General features: G+C 35.9%; 2 protein-coding genes across 2 annotated transcripts; one reads left to right on the top strand and one right to left on the bottom strand.

The window, feature by feature from the left end:
- Nucleotides 1–2,439: 2,439 nt before the first annotated feature.
- On the top strand, nt 2,440–4,991 carry LOC120347603 (uncharacterized). The gene is made up of 2 exons (XM_039417646.2): nt 2,440–4,356; nt 4,977–4,991. The coding sequence occupies exons 1-2, from the start codon at nt 2,518–2,520 to the stop codon at nt 4,989–4,991; spliced, it is 1,854 nt and encodes a 617-aa protein (XP_039273580.2). The 5' UTR covers nt 2,440–2,517.
- A 4,875-nt stretch (nt 4,992–9,866) lies between these two features.
- LOC120328578 (uncharacterized) lies at nt 9,867–13,499 on the bottom strand. Its single transcript, XM_078118104.1, has 2 exons — nt 12,591–13,499; nt 9,867–11,649 (listed from the first exon to the last, which is right to left on the bottom strand). The coding sequence occupies exons 1-2, from the start codon at nt 12,802–12,804 to the stop codon at nt 10,271–10,273; spliced, it is 1,593 nt and encodes a 530-aa protein (XP_077974230.1). The 5' UTR covers nt 12,805–13,499; the 3' UTR covers nt 9,867–10,270.
- Between the last annotated feature and the right edge of the window lie 6,811 nt (nt 13,500–20,310).

The raw sequence follows: 20,310 nt of genomic DNA, 5'->3' as shown, positions 1-20,310 counted from the left end.
CTGATCCAGTTATGAAAAATCGTTATTAGACAACATACGACTCTGGTAATTATTAACCTGCCGGTACTACTCAGCTAATGTAAACACGGTTTATTTATGGCTATCGTTAAAATATGTAGTTGGTTCAATGAGAGGGATAGGTTTGGGACGGAAAAGGACTCAATACATTCAGTGTCATGTGCTTCGACATTTCTAAACATTGATTGGTATGAGTACGGACGTAAATGGAAGGATTCCATTCCAACTTGGTGCTGCAAGAACTGAGATAAGCTATAGTATCACATGAACAAAAACAGCACTCGGAAATGAACTAAGTCTCACCAAAATATTCCGCTGGAATTAGAGAAAATTATTTAATAAACGTGTAAACGGAAACGACCACAGTACCAATTTAGTCAAATGAAATAGCTTAATCCTTGCAACTTTGTCGTTTATCGCATGATTTTAGATTGCCGTACTATTTGTTCTCTAAATTAAAGTTTGTTCGGTAAACCATTACCCTTATGTTTGCTATGCTAGGTCAAATATTGTAAATTCGTTCATTCTAACCTTGAAGCTTCTATTTGAGTTGAACCACCCTTTAACAACACAATGCTCAGTCATTCGTACCCACCAAACAACGTACACCACGACGGGGGATTGAGTATTTTGACTTTCCATACCTTTGTTATACAATGGCTTTTATTTATATATATAAATGAATGGTGGTAGAATGTGTTATAATCACAGATGAAAAGTGTTTTTATTCACTCCGTATCTGTGGACCATACTGGACGATAACATCAACCGCTAGGGTGAGCGATATTTTACGAAACATGAAACGGAATCCGTTTGTTTCACATCACGAGATCGGCCATTGATGAAAGGAAGGGACATACGTAATTAAATCATGTGACCTTGTTTACATTTGGCGCATGCGTATTCGCACTAGATTGGCAGTACATGTTTGATATTTTGTTCAATGTATATTGTATAAATACACTCATTATGACCCACCAAAGAGTTTAAAATAAGACTAGGACTGCTCTCATCCTTGTACCTTGTCGGCTACGTATTTACATTTGAAGAATTTAGTTCCGTGGACGATTTAACATACTCGATGCACTAAACTGTTTTTGTTTTTTCAATAAATATGGATAAGACTAGTTTTTTCTTTTATCACATAATTTTCACACATCAAGTGACAGAAAATGCTGAATTGGCATAGACATGAATGTTTATGTTTGCTAATGTATTTAAGCAAAAATGTCCATGCGCCGACTTTTGATGTCAGTGGATATATCTTATGAAGACCTCGTCCCACTTGGGTCCAATTGCATCTAACGAACTCTATATCACGAATTGAAATACTATTTTATGTACTTTTCTGTTTAGTCTGCCTATCGGACATCTTATGTTTGAAATACCGCTATTATAGATTATCGATATTGAGCCCCATTGTGGTTGTTTATTTCCATATTTGTTTTCCCACTCGCTTCACGTGTTTATCTCCAAGAATGATTTCTATGTTCACATTTTGAGTTGATGACAAATTCATGGAACAGAGCACGTACAACTTATTACCGCAACATGACCTACTATCAATATTATGCAAAGAACTATACCACTGAAAGTTTTCTTAAGTGATCAATTGTTTGATTATTATTAATTTGATAAAATAGAGCCTTTTCGTATATGCCGTGTTTCTCAATAAAATAGTTTGTATATTACAAAATAATCATCAGATCGATTTTCAGTCAGTTTGTTACTGAAATTCGTTTCGTGAGGTAAATTTTTTTATTACGAAATTTGCTCGAAGCAAGATCACGCAACTCACTTAGAAATGTAGGATATTGAACAATGAGCCAAGTTACGTCCACCCACTAAAGTGCCAAGAGATATTGAGGCCATAAATCATCATAATGTATGTTTGCGCATTGGCAAATACCAATTGACGAGAGACGTAAAGCTGTTTATGTCGATAGAATTAGAAGAACAGCTATGAGGGAGTGAATTCTACACAACTAACGTTCTGGGGGAAAATGTTGGCCATAAAATTGTTTTCTTTTGATACATAGTATATACTATATACTAACGTTTCTAATATATACTGACTTATTTATCTATCTAGAAATCCTTCTACAATTAGAAGTTTATAAGAAAATGCTACGATTAATAGTATAAAATGCTTTTTCAAATATCCCAACTTCAATTTAGCCTTTGTAGGTCAAAAGGCCTGCACCAACAACATCGGTATGCTACTCGTGAGGTGAAGTCTCATATATATAAGTGGCTGGGATGAATCCGCTGATATATAAATAAACATATGATTTCTTTTATTACGTTAGAATAGTTAGATAGATAGACATCAGCGTCTCGCTTATACACACATTATGACAAAATAATGCATTTATAGGAGAATTCTTTTTCTTCAAATGTTTTAGCTACTATATCACTACGCTTTAGGTTAGGGCAGCGGTACATATCTGTTTTAGGCATCCCTTGATTAAAAGATTGGAAACGGATTATAGAATAAACATGAATGAATATTTCGAAATAAAGAGACCATCATCGGATGAATTAATCGATCTGCACGTTTCAATCGTACCTCCAGAGCATTGGATACAGAGACTGAACTATGCGAGTCAAACAGTTATTGCAGAAACTTTTTCTGTTGGCTTTATAAGAGTACATCCGGATAATACTATTTTATCTTTAAGAAAAGACATTTCGGAACAAATCGGAGATCAACTCTTTCCATCTAATTATGTATTTTTAAAACACGTTGGTCGTTGTTTAGCACTGGTACGAGAGAAACAAGAAGATAATTTGAAAGCTAAAAATTTCATCAGTCCTGGGAACATCTTGCCAGAACTTTTCATCCTGCCATCTCAACCTAGTACGTATAATCATTTAACACTTCCATCGACGCAATTTCCATCTCTGGAACAACATTCAGATTTCAAAAGAGAAATTTCAAGTTCTATATCGAATAGAAAAGAATATAGAAAGGAAACGGGCGACTCTAATAACGAAAATGAAAAATGTCCCATAATTCAACCACAGCCTTCAAAACTGAATGAAAAGCAACAAGTGGATAAAATAGACAGAAAAAAGACAAAACAACAAAGAATTTCAAAAGGCAATCAAAACAAAAATTCCGATATCTTAGTTCATCATAACAACGCTGAATACAAATCTTCAAAATCTCGGAAAAATTATGGTCACGATAAAGTACAAGGCATACCTGCAGCTACACAAAGTAAAGTAGATTTTATGAACACACGTGGAAAAAGATTACAGAAGGCCGAACTTTCTATGGAACCAGAAGTACGTAAACCTCGCCGAATAGATTCCATTATTTCTTCCCAGACGAGTTTAGAGAATCTAGGACACAAAGATAACAACCGCTCTGAAGCAAGGATTACTCCAACGATTCCAAGAGTGAAAAAGTCCTCTTCTCGGACAAATTTTGCTCAAAAATCCAGAAGTAGAGATTTGGAACCAATTTCTATTCTTGATTCTGTATTTCACAAAGAAAGTATGAATGATGTTCAGGATAATAATAATATTACAGAGACAGTGAGTTTTCATAAACAAATCGATTCGTTGAAAGGCGCGGATTCGGAATTGAAGACAAATCGGCGAAATAGTGTTGAAGAAGCACCGATTACGATTCCGAGTTTTGCAGAATCCTCGACTAGAATGGAAAAAGTTTCAAAACTTCCACCTGTGAAGAAAGAGGGGAAAACAACAAAAAAGAAGAACACTGAGTCTTCAAGTCAGCAAAAAATGTGGCAAGACTTGCAAAAGGCAAGAGAAAATCGATTATCATCACAGAAAAAAATTCAAAACTTATCCAGAAAAGTGAGCAAGCCTAGTGATCAGCAACAAAATATGAAGAAAAGAGTAGAAACTCCGATTAAAAAGAAAAAACCAAACGCGATCTTTCAACCAGATGTCAACAATCCGGGTGTGAAATGTCCAGCTTGTTATTATGTTTTTAACACTCAAACAGACAGAAAAAGACATCTAGCACTTATACACAATATAAGGATATCGAAAGTTGCACTGGACGATCAGAATTCAAAATCTTGGAGAGCAAAGGTAATTTTAAAAGTTAGTCAGGAAAGACTCAGTAATGCAGGCATTCCAAGTCAGATAACAGAAAAACATAAAGGCTATGGACAAGTAGGAGAATCGATGGTTAAACCAATAAATTTTTATGCTTCTGATCGAAGAAGAAGAACTCGAAGCAGAGTTGGTTCGACTGCATTGCCCTGTTGGTTTTTTCATATGTCGCCTGTAGAAATAATTAAAGATTCAAACATAATAGATGATTCATCAGTATTTGGCTCTAGATCAGACATGGGCAAAGTACGGCCGGCGGGCCCGTTGGGTAATTCAATCTGGCCCGCCTGATGCAGCCACAACCAAACCGAAATCGAATTTTGATGTTCTAGCTAAAAATAGCTCAAGGAATTTGTCGAGATTGCGGTTAAATTTAGTTTTGGCACGAAGCATATAGTCTTCTACCTTTGCTTTGTAACACTGTAAATACTGTTCTTAAATTGTTACACGTTACGGCACACTTACATGGCAAAATTTCTGGCTCCCTGGTTTATAAACCTTGCCCAACACTGCGTGCTCTAGATCAATACACAGATTTATGCAGATAGCCTACATAATGAGCGAAATATATTTTGGCGTGCGCGCGCGTAATATGAAAGTATATTGTGCTTTCAACAATTTGAGTCTTCGTGACTGACAATTTAAAACTAACTTTTAATGCTTATTGTATTCTCCCCTTAGACTTCAAAAAATCAAGTAGGGAAGGAAATATTCGAGGGTTACTTGAAATAGCTTTTGAAATTAAAAATCAAGTCGTAAAGTGAAAAAGTCTCATAAAAATACAAAAAATCGCCGATATAATGACCTTCGTGTTGTGTAGTCCATGTTCCGTCTGGAATCAAAATAAAATTGCCTCTTTAATCCAGGTTACCAAATCTTGAAGTTGTCTCCAATGATGGTAAATCAGGTATATATCGTTATTAACAAATCCACGACTTGGACGAGAAACAATGAAACGGTTTACAGTGTGGTAACTTAATACAACAACATTACAACAATGACAAGCCAACCTTGGTTTAATTCCGAGGTTTAGTAATAGTTTGAATTTTTTCCGTACCACTTTGGGTAGATTACGGGCATTAAAATTAGCTGTAAATCGAATTAAGATACCCTCTATTGGTCGTTGCTTCAAAAAAATGTAAATTATCAAATTCTGAAAAGAATTCTTCAAAATCTTAGAATTTTTTTACGTAATAAAAAACTTGCACTTTGTTTCGGCATTTTGATGATTCAACGGCAGTACAGTTGGGTGTTAAATGAACGTAAGTTTCATACTTCATAATATATCATAACTATGACATAACAATCTCTCTCGATCTGAACTAGTGAGGTAAGTTGCAAATGAGCTGCCTCTTCGAAAAAATAAATTTCCTTGAAAATCAAATAAATAAAATATTTATGATTGCAATACTGCATGGCCGGGACTGTTAGGTCTATCGGGCTGGACAACTTGCTAAAATCGGGACTGTCCAGGCTAAACCGTGGCGTGAGGTAAGACTATGACCTAGGTAATGGGAATGGTTTGCTAACATTTATGAACGACACACTTAATTCAAAAAATGCAACAATAGCAACAAGGATACTAATTATAGAAGATGATGCTTTTCAATGAGAAGGATGAGCTTGGTGATATTCAACTCAGGTACAATCTTAAATCGTTTCATCCCATTTACAGATGGGCGATTTCGTTGTTTTGGTAGCATTTACGTCACGTCTGAAATCTTTTTTTCCAAAATCTAGCATGTTTCAGTCTATAATATAAGTTCTATGACGAACAAGCCTAAGTCACGTAGCCTATGTCTGGAAAACTGCATTTCAGACAAAAAGATTCCAAAAAGATAAATTTTTTTGATGATACCACAATCAGATAGAAGCAAGATCCACTGCAGAATAGATCTCACCAAATTATAACAAAAAATACACATCGTTCTCGTAATTTTATTGTGGAGACAATAGTAATTCCACAACGGAAATAACAATGACGTAGTCTAATACATTGGATTTAAGATAATACCTTTTTTACAATGTCCTGAAACCTGCAGAACGTGACGGGCAGATCATAGCATCGGTTTGAGGAGAGAATTTTCTCTGAAAAACCAATGTCAAGAATTCAACTTTGTTTTCTGCTACGACTATGTTTACTAAAATTGACAAAGGTGTAAAGTGTTGGATAATTATCTTTGATACATCTTTCGCATTTTCCGGAAGTCAAACTTTATTCCACTAATCTCATAGTTAAATATAAACAAGCAATGTTGATAAGTTTATGATCTGATTCGCGATTATCATCATGCTTGTTTACTCTTTATTATGAGCCTCATTGGATACATAAACAGTATAGCATCCATATATTTGTAGAACGGCAATTGAAGCCTCAGGCAACAAAAACAAAGATAAGCTCTGAAAATGTCAGTTTATTCTCAGTCTGAAACAAGACACGAATTAATTCTTAATTACTGGATTGGCTTATTGGCTGCTCTAATATGCTGTTAATCCTGCTTCGAAGATTATAGCAGTCAGGATAAGCTGAAATTATTCTTCCAATTCGAGTTCTCTGGGCTGTTTGTATCTTCTTACTTTGCCTTATTAAAAAAAAAGCTCGTATTGTGTGGCCAGTTTCTTTGAAACTTCCAATATAATGTTTTAAAAAAATATGAAATTTTAGAATATATATATATATATACTGGAAAACATTTATTGTCAAAATACTAGAATAATTCTAGTTCTGTCAATAATGAGTATATAGTCTCTGAAAATGCCGTGGCAGGGTCAAAAAATACCACACACGCAGACTGCATCCTCTTCGTAATTGGTATATCTGATTTAAAACCACTTTGTTTTCTGTATATTACTGTTTCTTGAATTACCGTTTTCATAATTTGTAGCTATCTGTTTTTAGCAAGTCAAACTTTTTGCGTAACAAAAAATTTTATGAAATGAGAAAATGACATTTTTTAATGCGTATGTTTCTGTATATATTATACGCCGAAAATTAAAATAATTTTGCACAAGTTTTGAAATTACGGTTATGATTTATTACGAGCTAACGAACTATAATCAAAACAATGCGTTGGTTCACATGAGAGTGTTTATAATCGTTGCACACTGTTCATATGTTCCATTTGTCACATACACCAATTGTTTGTCGGGTTTTGAGTAATAGCTTCTGAAAACGAGATTGAAAGTTGATGATTTGTTTATCAACTTCTGTGTTTATTTCAATCTAACTGCTTACTTTTGAATAAATTCGTTTGTATATAAAGCGAGACTACCAGAGCGAAATAATTATTTCGCCTGAATCCATTTTCTGGATTTATGTGTTAAAAAGACCTTTTTTGCATGTTTGCTTCAAGAAGATTGTAATATTCCATCTAAAACCGGTTAAAGTGCTGCTAAGAGTAAACAAAGAACAAGAAAATACAACCATCGATAAAAGTTATAAATAGATCTATTTTTTTGCGACAAAAGTGAAAGTAAACAACAAACTGTGGAATGCGGAAGGTAATTCTACAAATACGAAATTATAAGGGAAGTATTTAACATGAAAATTTTTAGTATGAGAATTGGTTTGAATTGGATGCAAATCGAGTGGAAAACACGAATTTTTTAGGGCAGGAGAATAGAAAGTTTAAATTAACATAATCATTGCTCTTTATATGCGACAAAGCTAAATGAAAATGCCTCACGTAGATGAGGAAGATTCCGCCACTTTTCAATTAATATTTTTTTCACAACTTTAAATTTAGTTAAAAAGGCCAGGACAGTGTCCCCAATGAGGCAGATAAACGTAGAAAGACGTACAAGTGATTTGTATAGACGAAGCAAGCATTCATTGGATAGATATCCGGTGTACCACCAGTGAAGATTTTTAGCCACATACGTAATATAAGACGTTACAAATCGGACGATTTCGCGCAAAGTGTTAATTAACTCTTTCAGACCGGAGATAATGAGCCTAAATAGCTGCAAGCTGCCGGATAAATTCCAAAATTTCAAAATATTTAAACACCCACAAAATCCGTAACATCTACCCCATAAACTTAGTGAAAATATCCCTGAGCGCAGAAAATCAATATCTACAATAATCAACCCTCGAGATGGCGACCGAGCGCGTGAGACGTCTTTGGGTAGAGCTCAAACTCAACGTGATTTTGTAAAATAAAAAGTTACGTTTTCGCGGCTTCAAAAAGTGTCGCTCTTACAAAATTACTTGTGCAATATTGGATGGGCGCATACGGTTAATATTTGGTTAGTTTGTAGTTCATGATTGATTCTGCAGAGGCAAACTCGCAGAAACAAATTATTTTGAACCGTATTGGAGAAATTACTGCTTGAACAGGGGTAGAAAACGATTTTTTGGCTTTGAGAAGCAAAAACCGCAGTATTTATCTGAAATTCTCAAGACGCCAATATTCAACTTACAGCTGTGAAAATTCGTCCAATTGAAGATATAAACTAATACTTTTCATAGAAAGTTTCATAAAAATTCTAGTTTCGACCATTCATGAGATATTGATTGTTCAACATGGGGGTGTCGATGCTTTTTGCCGCCAGTGAGAGGCTATGTTATTTCAGTATTTATGATACTGTTGCGGCCGATAAACAACAATGTTGACCCCTGAAGATGTAATAAACAACAATGTTGACCCCTGAAGATGTAGAGTAGGGGTCGGCAAACTTTTGTCGGTCGCGGGCCAAAATTAAGGGTTGCAAGTCATTGGCGGGCCGCATATATTTTTAGTACAAAGTTGAAAACTGAACGGATGGATGTTACTTTTTATAATAAAAACCAAGCAGTGATACAGCTCTCAAATAAATATAGATTTATTTCCTCATTACATTGCATCTCAAAAAGTTCCATTAGAGTATTTTCGGTGCCATTGAACCCTTATCATCAACTTTTCTGCGTTTTGTTGCCATTTTTCTAATTATAATTAAATTATAGGCCCATTAATTTTATGCTTGTTAGATTATAAGATAATTTAGTCTACCCAGATGTAGAGCCTAAGAACCAATCGTGTTGTGCTGCCTACTCCAGGTTTGAAAAAAAATTCAAGATTTCTTCGACGAACCCAGCTCAGAATTATCCCCTCCCCCCTTCTGAATTATCAAAGACAATTGTGTTTCAAGCAAATTTTTTAATATGAACATATAAAGTGACACAGCTTTGGAATACTAACAGTGTAGTGGATGTTTTGAATATGAAGAAACATGGAATGAAAAATTTTTTGAATATGAAAAACATAGAATGAAAAATTATATACACTTGTATGAAACAAAAACATAATGCAGAAAACGTACACCGGAAATAAACTAACAGCTTTCAAATATGAGCAGTGTAAATGATGTATTGAACAGTGTTTTGAATAAGCGGAATTAAAAAAAGGGGGCATACAAAAAACAACACTGCTAAAATATGAGAAATCCAATATATACAAACAGATAACATATGAAAAAACGTAAAATGAAGAAATCTATATGCAAACGCTTTCCTATTTGTCGTATTCCACCATTGTGTGGTACAATTCGAAGCACGGATCGACATGTAAGAACACGATGCAGATGGGGCAATGATATTGAGTCCAATTCCTGTTTTTAGTGCTGGGACCAGCTCCCTCTTCTTTTCTCTTCGATCTATCTTTCTTACTACAAACATGGCAACTTCTTTGAACATGATGTCTTCCAGCACTAGCAGCATTCAATTTTGGAAAGTGGCGCCCGGATAGCCTGATGTGTGACGCAACTTGATGGCTTTGGCTTGTTGTTACAGAATGAGCTTCACAAGTGAGCTTATTGACTATTTCCTCAACATATTCTAGAAGATTCAGTCTCTTCAAATCGTCGTTTGTTTGAGCCGCCATAGTATAAAGTTTGTGAGAGTTCACAACAGTGAGATTAAAAAGATGGAAAAAAAGTTTCTTCCACCATTTTTTGGTTTTTCTCTCAAAACTGTAGTAAGACAACATCTGGTCAGACTTATCAACACCAGCCATGTTGTCATTATAATCCTGAACAACGACAGGCTTCACTTTATCTTTGTATCCCCCAGGCCCACGAACTTGAACTGTTTTAGTGTCGCTTATATGTTTTGTGGAAAGCATAAGTACATCACGCTTGTCTTTCCACTTCAAAACAAGCAGTGAGCCTTTTCTGGAAGAAACTATCCCCCCTTTTTCGAGTTTTTTTTGAATCGTACTTCTTGGTAGGCCACGCCTATCAATTCGGCATGTACCGACCGCGACAGTTTTTTGTCTGTACAACTAAACAGTTGGGGTGATGTATAGTATCTATCAGTATACACTTCATGTCCGACACCTAGATAATTCCTCATGAGATGCATCACAACCGCATATGTGGTGTTGGACTCATCACTAACTTTTCCTGTTGCGATCTTGAACCCCAAACAATATCCCGATTCAGATTCACATAGTTCATAAATTTTTATTCCCCATTTTTTTGGCTTCTTCTGCATGTAAGATCGGAATCTTACTCTTCCTTTGAAAGGACATGTTCCTTCGTCCAAACTTAGGGCTTTTCCAGGACTGTATAAACTTTTAAATTTTTCTTCTAAAAGGATTAGAAACGGAAGAATTTTATGGAGTGGATTATAACCATTTTGGTCGTATGGTACCCATTGTGTGTTGTCATTGAGGTGGAGAAATGTCAATATGGACAGAAATCTATCTCTTGGCATCAGACTTGAACAAAAACTGGAGGCATACATTGGCTTTTTTGACCAGTAGGTCCTCAGCAGTGGTTTTTTCACAAGTCCCATGACCAATATGAGGCCAAGGAAGACTTTTATTTCAGCCACTGTTACTGGTTTCCATTCACTGACATAACTTCGTGGGGTCGCACTATCTCCAATTCTTTGCTTCTCTTGTTCCGCATACAAGTTGGTTTGGGATGTGATGTTATCCCAAAAATCATTATCCAAAAATTGAAATAGAACCGATAATGGAGAGATTGGTCCTTCCAGGTGATGCCGAGACTGACCTGTGAATGGAATAGGTTGTGGAGGATGTTCGGATTCATTTTCATCCCAAACTGAAGATCTTGGGGTAGATGGCAATGGACTTGAAACTGGATGGGTTGGCGTTGTGGCTGGTGATATTTGGATCGGTGAGGTTTGTTGATATTGAGGACTTCTAGACATCCTAGGACGACCACGGCATATTTGGATCGGTGAGGTTTGTTGATATTGAGGACTTCTAGACATCCTAGGACGACCACGGCGCCATCTTCTCGAAGGGGGCCTTCCTACACGTGGTGTAGTCGTGGATGTTGAAGGAATGTCTGAAGAAGTCTGGATTGTGGGATAATTGAATTGCAGCTGTGGGCTCTGTTGCTGTTCCACATATGCATAGGATGCGGGCCGAATGGGTTGGAGTGTTGTAAACTGACTCAACTCTTCATCTGAGTCCGATGAAAATGGCTGAGCAAATAAATCCAATCCCAAATTTATTGCTGGTCCCATCGAGATTGGGGTGGTGTATACAGATGAAAAAGACGGCTGAACTGAAGGTGAACCTCTTGGCCCTAGAATATAAGTATAAGTTTATTTCAACTACGTAATCAGCAATAGATGATGAAATGATTGATAAAAACAAAATAAATAAAACTTATTATAGAATTGAGAAAGCGAGCAAAACCTCAAGTAAGGTTTAAAGCAGAGGTGGGCACGGTTTTTAAACAAAGAGCCAAAAATTTCGTCTACTTAGGGCAGGGGTTCTCAACCTGGGGTTCGCGAACCCCCAGGGGTTCACGAGACGATTTCCAGGGGTACTTGGATGGCAGTCGAGTTTTTGCGTGTTTTTTTTTTCTTTTAATTAACAAAGGAAAACTAGGTAACCACAAGATGAAAATGCATGCCAATTGAAACTCAGCGTATTTTTTCCTTGATGTAGCGTTGTTGTGATTGTGACGCGACAATGTGAAATGCGCGGCTTTATTAGAATTGATTAGTTGGGTGGAGGATAAGGGGTTCGCTTTGATTGTTTTGTGATTTTGGGGGTTCGCATTGAATGTTTTGTGACTCAGGGGGTACTTAACAGAAAAATGGGTTGAGAACCCCTGACTTAGGGCCATAAAAATGTGACGTAAAAAGTTACATTTTATGAACGATATTTATAGTATTACAAAGCAAAGGAGGAAAGCAATAAGTTCTGGCCAAACTCGAATTAGGGGCAATCGTCAGCAAATTCCTTGAGTTATATTAGCTAAAACATCAAAATTTGATTTCAGATTGGTTGTGGCAGCAGCATTAGGCGGCAAGATTGAATTACCCAACGGGCCGAATTTGGCCCGCGGGCCGTACTTTGCCCGTGTCTGGTTTAAACATCAAGTTCTAACTCTTATTATAGTCTCAATTTTGAAAAATAGATAAAATTACTATATATATGCCATCCGGCTGTGTTGGGTCAGGGTACAAATTTTAGGTTGGAATTGATTGATAAAAGAAGTATTATGTTTTCACTCACCCAGAAGGTCATCATAAATATAATGAGATTCCTCGTCTTCACTTGAAGTATCTTCCACGCCCTCACTCCCACTGTTAATTTCTGCTTCATATTTCTGAAACTCTTCCTCCATTTTAATACAACAGATTTGGTACAACAGATATATTTTTATGCGACTAACCTTGCTCAAAGCAGAAAGAAGTAACAAAGTATTGATTAGAGAAAATGCCCTCATCAGCAGGTCGTAAAGCGCTTGATGCCCGCAGTGTTCCCAATAAAACCCTGTCTAAAGAATTCGCAAAATAAATGAATCGAACTTGCGTGAATCAGATACACCAATCGTTAATTATATTATATTGACCAAAATTGAAGATTATAAAATTATTTTGTCCTCGAGATATGCGTTATTTCAATTTTTGTGATAACAATGGGAACACTAGTTTTTATAAGCCGATTCTACGTTCTTCTTTCTTTCCTGATTTTTTTTCTATTTCTTTATTATCACAAAGAGAGCAGCGTTTATCTGCCGCATTGCACAACACGTCGTAAGCGTATTTCTTCAACATTGCACAACACGAAGTAAACTACACCCAGCTGTGCGTTTTTCAAGATAATCAAAAAGTGTTCTATTTCTTTATTATCACAGAGAGAGCAGCGTTTATCTACCGCATTGCACAACACGTCGTAAACATATTTCTTCAACATTGCACAACACGAAGTAAACTACACTCAGCTGTGCGTTTTTCAAGATAATCACGAAGTGTTCTATTTCTTTATTATCACAGAGAGAGCAGCGTTTATCTACCGCATTGCACAACACGTTGTAAGCGTATTTCTTCAACATTGCACAACACGAAGTAAACTACACCCAGCTGTGCGTTTTTCAAGATAATCAAAAAGTGTTCTATTTCTTTATTATCACAGAGAGAGCAGCGTTTATCTACCGCATTGCACAACACGTCGTAAACATATTTCTTCAACATTGCACAACACGGAGTAAACTACACTCAGCTGTGCGTTTTTCAAGATAATCACAAAGTGTTCCCCAATGGTATAATTTTGACGTAATCATTACGTCATACTCGCAAAATTAAATATGGTATTTTCTACAATATGCCACCATAACTAAAATGTAATAGTATCAGTCATTCACATCTAAATTATAATCACAATTGCCTTTAATCTGATAGTCATAGGTCGAGGGGAACACAAAAATCCGACATCGCATGTTCACCCATGCCTGGGCCAAGTGTAACTGGAGGAATTGTCGGCAATTTCGTGTCGGTCAACTAAGCATACCACATTTATTCATATATCACCCCGTAGATAAATCACACATTCCGTAGATCTACAACTCGTAGATAAATCACACATTCCGCGAATGAAATAGGAATAATACAATCTTGGTATTCATATGAATACATTCCCGGCCGACGCGACAGACTTAAAATATATTCATAGGAATCCCGCCGGTCTGTTTCGTTTCACATGTAAAATATTACCGGTTAAAAAATTGTACCGGATGAAAAAAAAAGAAACGCGATTGTGAATTTTATTTCATTTTATTTCACACCTTGACTCGACATTGCCACAGAATAATGTCTATTGGTAGTAAGAAGAATAACTCGTTATTTGAGAAAATGCTTACTGCTCGAGTTGTGCAAGGAAGGTTGTTGGTGCAGTTATTGACTGTGTCGTGTAAAACCTAATATTTAATGATAAAATTGACGGTGATAGAACAGCAAAGAGCTACGACAAGTTACTGCACCAAATGTCATTGTAGCATGACAACGTAGAACGAATGGGTTAATTTCAAGCTGCTAGCAATGCGGGTTTTGTCTTTTTGAAAGTTATTTTTTACGAAAATAAATATTTCAATTTTCAGAAATATTTAATTTTGGGAAAACAATTTAAGTTTCCACTTTTCTCCACATTGTATATGCGGAAATTTTTTAAATGACTTGAAGTAACTGTGTTTTTCACCCGATTTTCAGATTATTCTGTTGAATTGTTTTGTGAATTTCTTGTACATTCGACAGGAAATGGACAGGTTACAAGTAAATCCCATCGTGCTGCACAATGTTTTTTTAGACTTTACAGAGTAATAGAAAGCATATCTGAGTAATTAGCAAGATACGATAGAGAAAGGAGAGATTCCCGACCGGGTAAATCAGGGGTCGGCAACCTACGGCCCGCGGGCCGGAGCCGGCCCGCGGAGTAATATAATCCGGCCCGCGACGCTTCACCGAATTATAGTAACAAAGCAGCCGTTTTTGACGATTATATTCTCTGCGTAAGAATTGTGTGAGACACGTGTAGAATAAATTTTATTATAATCTAATACGAATAAATATGTCAATTACTCGTTTAATGAGCCTATAATTTAATTATAATTAGACAAATGGCAACAAAACGAATAAAAGTTGATGCTAAGTGCAAAGGGTTCAATTGCGCCGAAAATATTCGAATGGAATTTTTTGAGCAGCACAGTGAGGAAATAAATCTATATTCTATTCTAGAGAAGTATCACTGCTTGATTTTTATAATAAAAAGTATCATCCGTTCGGTGTTCAACTTTCTAAAAATATGTGCGCCTGCCAATGACTTGCAGCCCTTAATTTTGGCCCGCGAGTTACAAAAGGTTGCCGACCCATGAGATAAATGCTTCTATGTCGCGAGGTCTCGTTGCATGCATGTTTCGTAATGTTATGCTTGCACCACGTTGTGTCATATCAGGCATGTAATCTCAATAATGGTGCTATTGTTAGAGTACATGGAAGATGTTGCGAAATTAGTGGTAGACAATTGTTGATTGTGCCGTAGAAACATTTTCATACGCCATTCTCAACATCGCATCATTTATCGTGATATAATGTACAATTAGGTCTTCTGTCAGTGCCTACAACAACTTCCACAGTCAGAAAGTGGTCGAAATTCCCTTAGCAACTAAGCCTGTTGAGTTTCACTGACAGTAATCTTTTAAGGAATTTTTGGAAACGTTCCTGGGTGAGTTAAGAAGCAAATATAAAAGTAATGAAATTTTTGTTATATTCCAATTCTTATCGAATAGAGCTATTTCAACACTGGACTATCGCCGGCCGTTAAAAATCTGAAGGTTAGTTTAATCTTCATGTACCAGAAACCTCTTGCGATGTGAATATGATGAAAAAATGTGATGCTTTTTGAACCTAAGATGCCTTGTCCTGTGCTTGTAATGTATAACATTTCACGGAAAGTTATTGTTGAGTTATTAGAAACGAAGAAGACATCCCAATATTATTCTGAATGATTAGACTGTAATTTATGGGCTACTAGACTGAAGTATTAATAAATTATGAGCGAATATGAGCAAAGGCAGTTGCAATAAAATATTATTTTACATGAGAGACTGCCTCAACAATTTGGCATAAATACCGTTCGTTCTTTCATAGCTTACCCCATAAATAATCATATGTCTCAATATCATATTATTGGCAATACTGTCCTGATTTTAAGAGAATCGCCGGGAAGCAATATATGTATCGCCATTTTCAAAGAAGTGTTTTTTGAGATATTTAATTGAGATATTAAATATACTTAAGGCATAGGGTGCAAAAACATTATTTTGTTGCTTCGAGTCGATTTTCAAATAACGACTTTCGTTATTTTATTTCGAGTTTCGTTTACGATTATCTCGGGTATTTTATTATGTTTATTTTTATATTATTTTTTATTTTATTTTTTTAATTATCATGTTTAGGTAGTGATAACAAGATTAAATATTGCCGATACAATAAAAATATATCACACCAAAACCTAATTATAACCGATATATTTCCATAGTTATATTTCTATTCAAAAATATTTTTACTGGCTGATACGTAACTAGTTTAACCAATTAATTTGCATTATTCCATTAAAAATTGAGGTATTCGTTGATTTTTGTCAAATTCAACTTTACTCAAGTAACTTATGCAAGGCACGCATTGAGCACGTTTTTAGCAAGTGATGCTACATTTGTTAGCACGAATGCACCCATGCTGCGTCTGTTGTGGTGGAGGTAACAGCTTCGAATTTCCACTAAATTGCCCCGTGCGTAACGGGGTATGATTCCCGCCTGCATGATATGTTTACAAGCGTGTGCATAGCGGTTGTGACAAAATAGTTTTGCCATCTAAATACATGTTCCCCCAATTGGGTTACCAGTAGTTGCGTATTCATGATTGTGATAAGAGGATCCTATTTCCAAGTAGGTAAAGAAGGGTATAGTACAATTATTTAAAAAAAAATAAGCAAGAAAATTTGACGTCTTATTAGACACTTACGGTGCTAAAGAGCCAGTGCCATAACCGAAGGCAATTTTTGTATTAATTTTGCTTTCAAATAATGAAATGTGCGTTTTTTGCAAAAAAATGTGTATATTAGCGTTAACTCTCATGATGGCTTGCTTATCTTCAATAAAAGTTGTTTTGTCTGAGTAGAAACGGAATGTAAATATACTGATTTCAGAGTTGTACGCGGAACTCTATTTCGAAGAACAAATCTGTTTTCTAACTGTCCTCAGGGGGGATGGAGCCGTTACGAGGGCTTGAATATACGGTGAACCATGCCTTTGAGTTTAGGTTCCAGTCTATATCAGGTATGAAACTGCTGACAAAATAATCGATCCAGATACACACATGAACTTGCATTCATTTGAATCTGATGTAAAATTAAAACCAATATAAACATTCTAACAAATTGAAATATAATGTTTCAACATCGCCATAAATAAAGTTTTGTAGAATTCCGTGTTAATCAGTCTTGATTTGATTACTACCTTATGTTCCGGTCAGGTGATAGTAATATCGAGTTTACGTTATCGGCTATTTTTATCTATAGACCGCGTAGAAAGTGAAGCAAACTTTTTACCCGGTGTTCAGAACTTGGAATGTCTTCCTTAGTCATTGTTACGAAGTGCTGTAGGCTACGGTATATTGAACATGAGGTTATTATTAGAAAGTTTCAAAGGTTTCAAAGCAGTAGTCAAATTTGAATGGTAATTTATATCTGTAAGAAAAGTAGTTAATGATTCATAGTTTAAGGTTTAGAAAATAAGATTCTACCATATAAAATAAATGAAGTTTATCTTAATGATTGCTGGTATTATGTGTCTGCCTGTGCCCGAGGCAGGGGAATTTGTTTAATTGCCTATGTCGTACAACTTTTGTCATCTATGAGGAGATACGTTACTTACTCTGAGAAGCGAAATTCGTGTAAAGGTCATAAAATTGAATTACTAATTCTGCTAAATAATATATTTTTATTTGGTCTTGTTAGAAATGGAAGCAGACCTGTGAATCGTTTTTCTGAATTGTTACTGGGGTGTGCATGTTGTTGTCGTGCTATCTCTTAGATAGGTATTAATTAATTCATAAATTACGAATATTCACTGCACTCTCTGAAACAAGTTGTTTTCCCCTACATTTTTCTGGGTCTGATTGAACAAGAATGCATCCGCTTTTTCGATGAGTGATGTCGGAGACTTAATGCTTTAAATCTGTGTATATTCATTGTGACAACACCACCGACGTGTTCGTATAATAAAGAGCTATAAAAGGGACAGGACCATGCCGATGAGATGAGTCGCGCAAGTAACTCCTCATCTGGAGAGACGCTTTGTGCTTTTATTTTAGTAAATCCCTCCTTCATTTTTAAGCGTTGGCCATGTGACAGCAGTGGCAAACCGCAGAGCTGCTGACTTAGCGCCGCGCAATCCGCTGGGTCCGGAGTCCCAACTTAGACGGACTTGGTTGTTCTTTTGCGATAGCACAAGGTCTACTCATGCTACAAGTAATAAAATTAGTCAAATATAACATATCATCAAACAATGAGTGTAATAAAAAAAGGGACCGAGGTAAACTGGGAGGAAACGTATTTCCTTACCCACAACAACGCTAAACAACAGTGTCTGGTGTGTTTTCAAGTAATATCTGTCACGAAAGAATGTAATTTTAAGCGAAAATACAAAACCAAACACGAGAAAAAATACCGAAAATACCACGATATTTTTCCGTAAGCAATTTTAAAATAACTTATATAATTTTCGAAACTGATCAGAACCGTAAACTCTATTTCTTAAACATATTTAAAGTTAGTGTACTCGCTATCTTTCGATCACTTTTGGGTTTTATCCGACAGCGGCCAGCGAGTCATCATCAAAAGTGTTTGCGGCCCGCCAACCTCGCGCCTTGATTTAATATATTTGATTGATTAAATAAAAATAGTCACGTGCCTAATCGTTTTTTTTTCGGGCATTGCGCCGAGTTTACATTCTGAAGTATTGTGACGTAACTGCAACTCACTAACCGGAATTAGATTTGATATGAAACTGTCTTCTTGCTATTAAAACTATGCAGAAAATTTTTAATTGACATGAACGATTATAATATACACTGACAATATCACGATTTGACGGTTCGTGTCTATTTTTCGTGATCTAATTGATCGTCTGTCAATGACTTCTCGCTCGGACACGGCTCAAAGTAAGCAGTCGAACATAACCAGAATTTATTACAATATATTCGTAGGTCGTAGTTTGGGTTGACTTAAAAACCATTCAAGTTTGATATAGCTAGATCCACTATAGCCGACGGAACAAACGCTAAAATAGCAACCAATACTAATGTCATGCTCGAATGTCATGCCAAGTATAATGTCATAGCATATAAATTTGAACTTGAAGGACATTTAGTGTGATTTAATGGGAACTTTGAAACATGATTAATTATGAATTCTGATTTCCCAAATTTTGTCACAGTGAACTTCGGATCAATATCTATAACCTTCAATACGTATATACAAACAAGCGCACGTATTTTTGGAATTTCCACAGAATTCGTTTAAAAATAGCGCTCTTCTCCAGACATTTACAAAACTGTGAACTGTCATAATAAAATTAAATTATTTTTCATACTGAATTTTCTTGCAGCAATGTCATATGCACTTACTCTGAAGTAAAAGATAGTTCCGAGACAGAGAAAGAGAGAGAGCTTGATAAGTGCGACCTGAAAAGTTCCGAGAGCTACTGATGCTAGGGAGACTTATAGCATTGAGTAACGCGTCAGTAGACAACAATTGACACTAGAAATAGTTCGGGTTAATACGGCCAGGAAAACAATTCTCTCGATATAAATATTGGCATAAGTACTTTTGTCTGATAGATTCACTGGCCGAAAACGGATGGGAGCTCACTGCCAATCGAGTATGACAGCTAAAATATGTCTTTTGAGGATTCAGACAAAATACAGTATATATCTGCAAAATATGTAAGGCAACGCAACAGTTCATCGATGGGAAATCCCCATCGGATTGTAGCTAGTAAATGAAAGAGAAAGACGTAATTCTTCTAATTATCGAACTTTTTCTTCAATTTGCATGCTTGCATATTCAAAGGTTTACATTCATTTGAATCTTTCAGCGCTTTCTAGTTAGTTAAGTGGTTTACCTACTTGGGTTCGTCGGAGCCCCAGAGGTCCACCAGTATAGTCGCGGGGTTTCATAAGTTTCCAATCAAATTCTAGAGTCTTTATTATTACATGTATATATATATATTGTTTAAATATAATCAAGAAACTATTTTATTTATCACTTTGTCACTCTTATCAAATTTGTAACACTTCAAAGATCATGACAAATATTTGAGGGGGCGTAAAAATAATTAAAAGTATTTGTTAGATTTGATCTTGTCCGCCTTATTTTGGATATTTACATTTCTTATTTT

This window comes from Styela clava, chromosome 11 (assembly GCF_964204865.1).
Source record: "Styela clava chromosome 11, kaStyClav1.hap1.2, whole genome shotgun sequence".
In the NCBI taxonomy this organism is placed as follows: domain Eukaryota; kingdom Metazoa; phylum Chordata; class Ascidiacea; order Stolidobranchia; family Styelidae; genus Styela; species Styela clava.
Note: the sequence above shows the minus strand (reverse complement) of the source record. Positions and strands in the feature narration are given on the sequence as shown.

What these genes read in the sequence shown, in the direction of transcription:
- LOC120347603 (XM_039417646.2), top strand. Translation starts at nt 2,518, where the DNA reads ATGAATGAATATTTCGAAATAAAGAGACCATCATCGGATGAATTAATC.
- LOC120328578 (XM_078118104.1), bottom strand. Translation starts at nt 12,804, where the DNA reads ATGAGGGCATTTTCTCTAATCAATACTTTGTTACTTCTTTCTGCTTTG. An exon ending in TATTTATGATGACCTTCTGG is followed by an intron (nt 11,650 to 12,590) that starts GTGAGTGAAAAC and finishes CTTATATTCTAG; the next exon opens with GGCCAAGAGGTTCACCTTCA.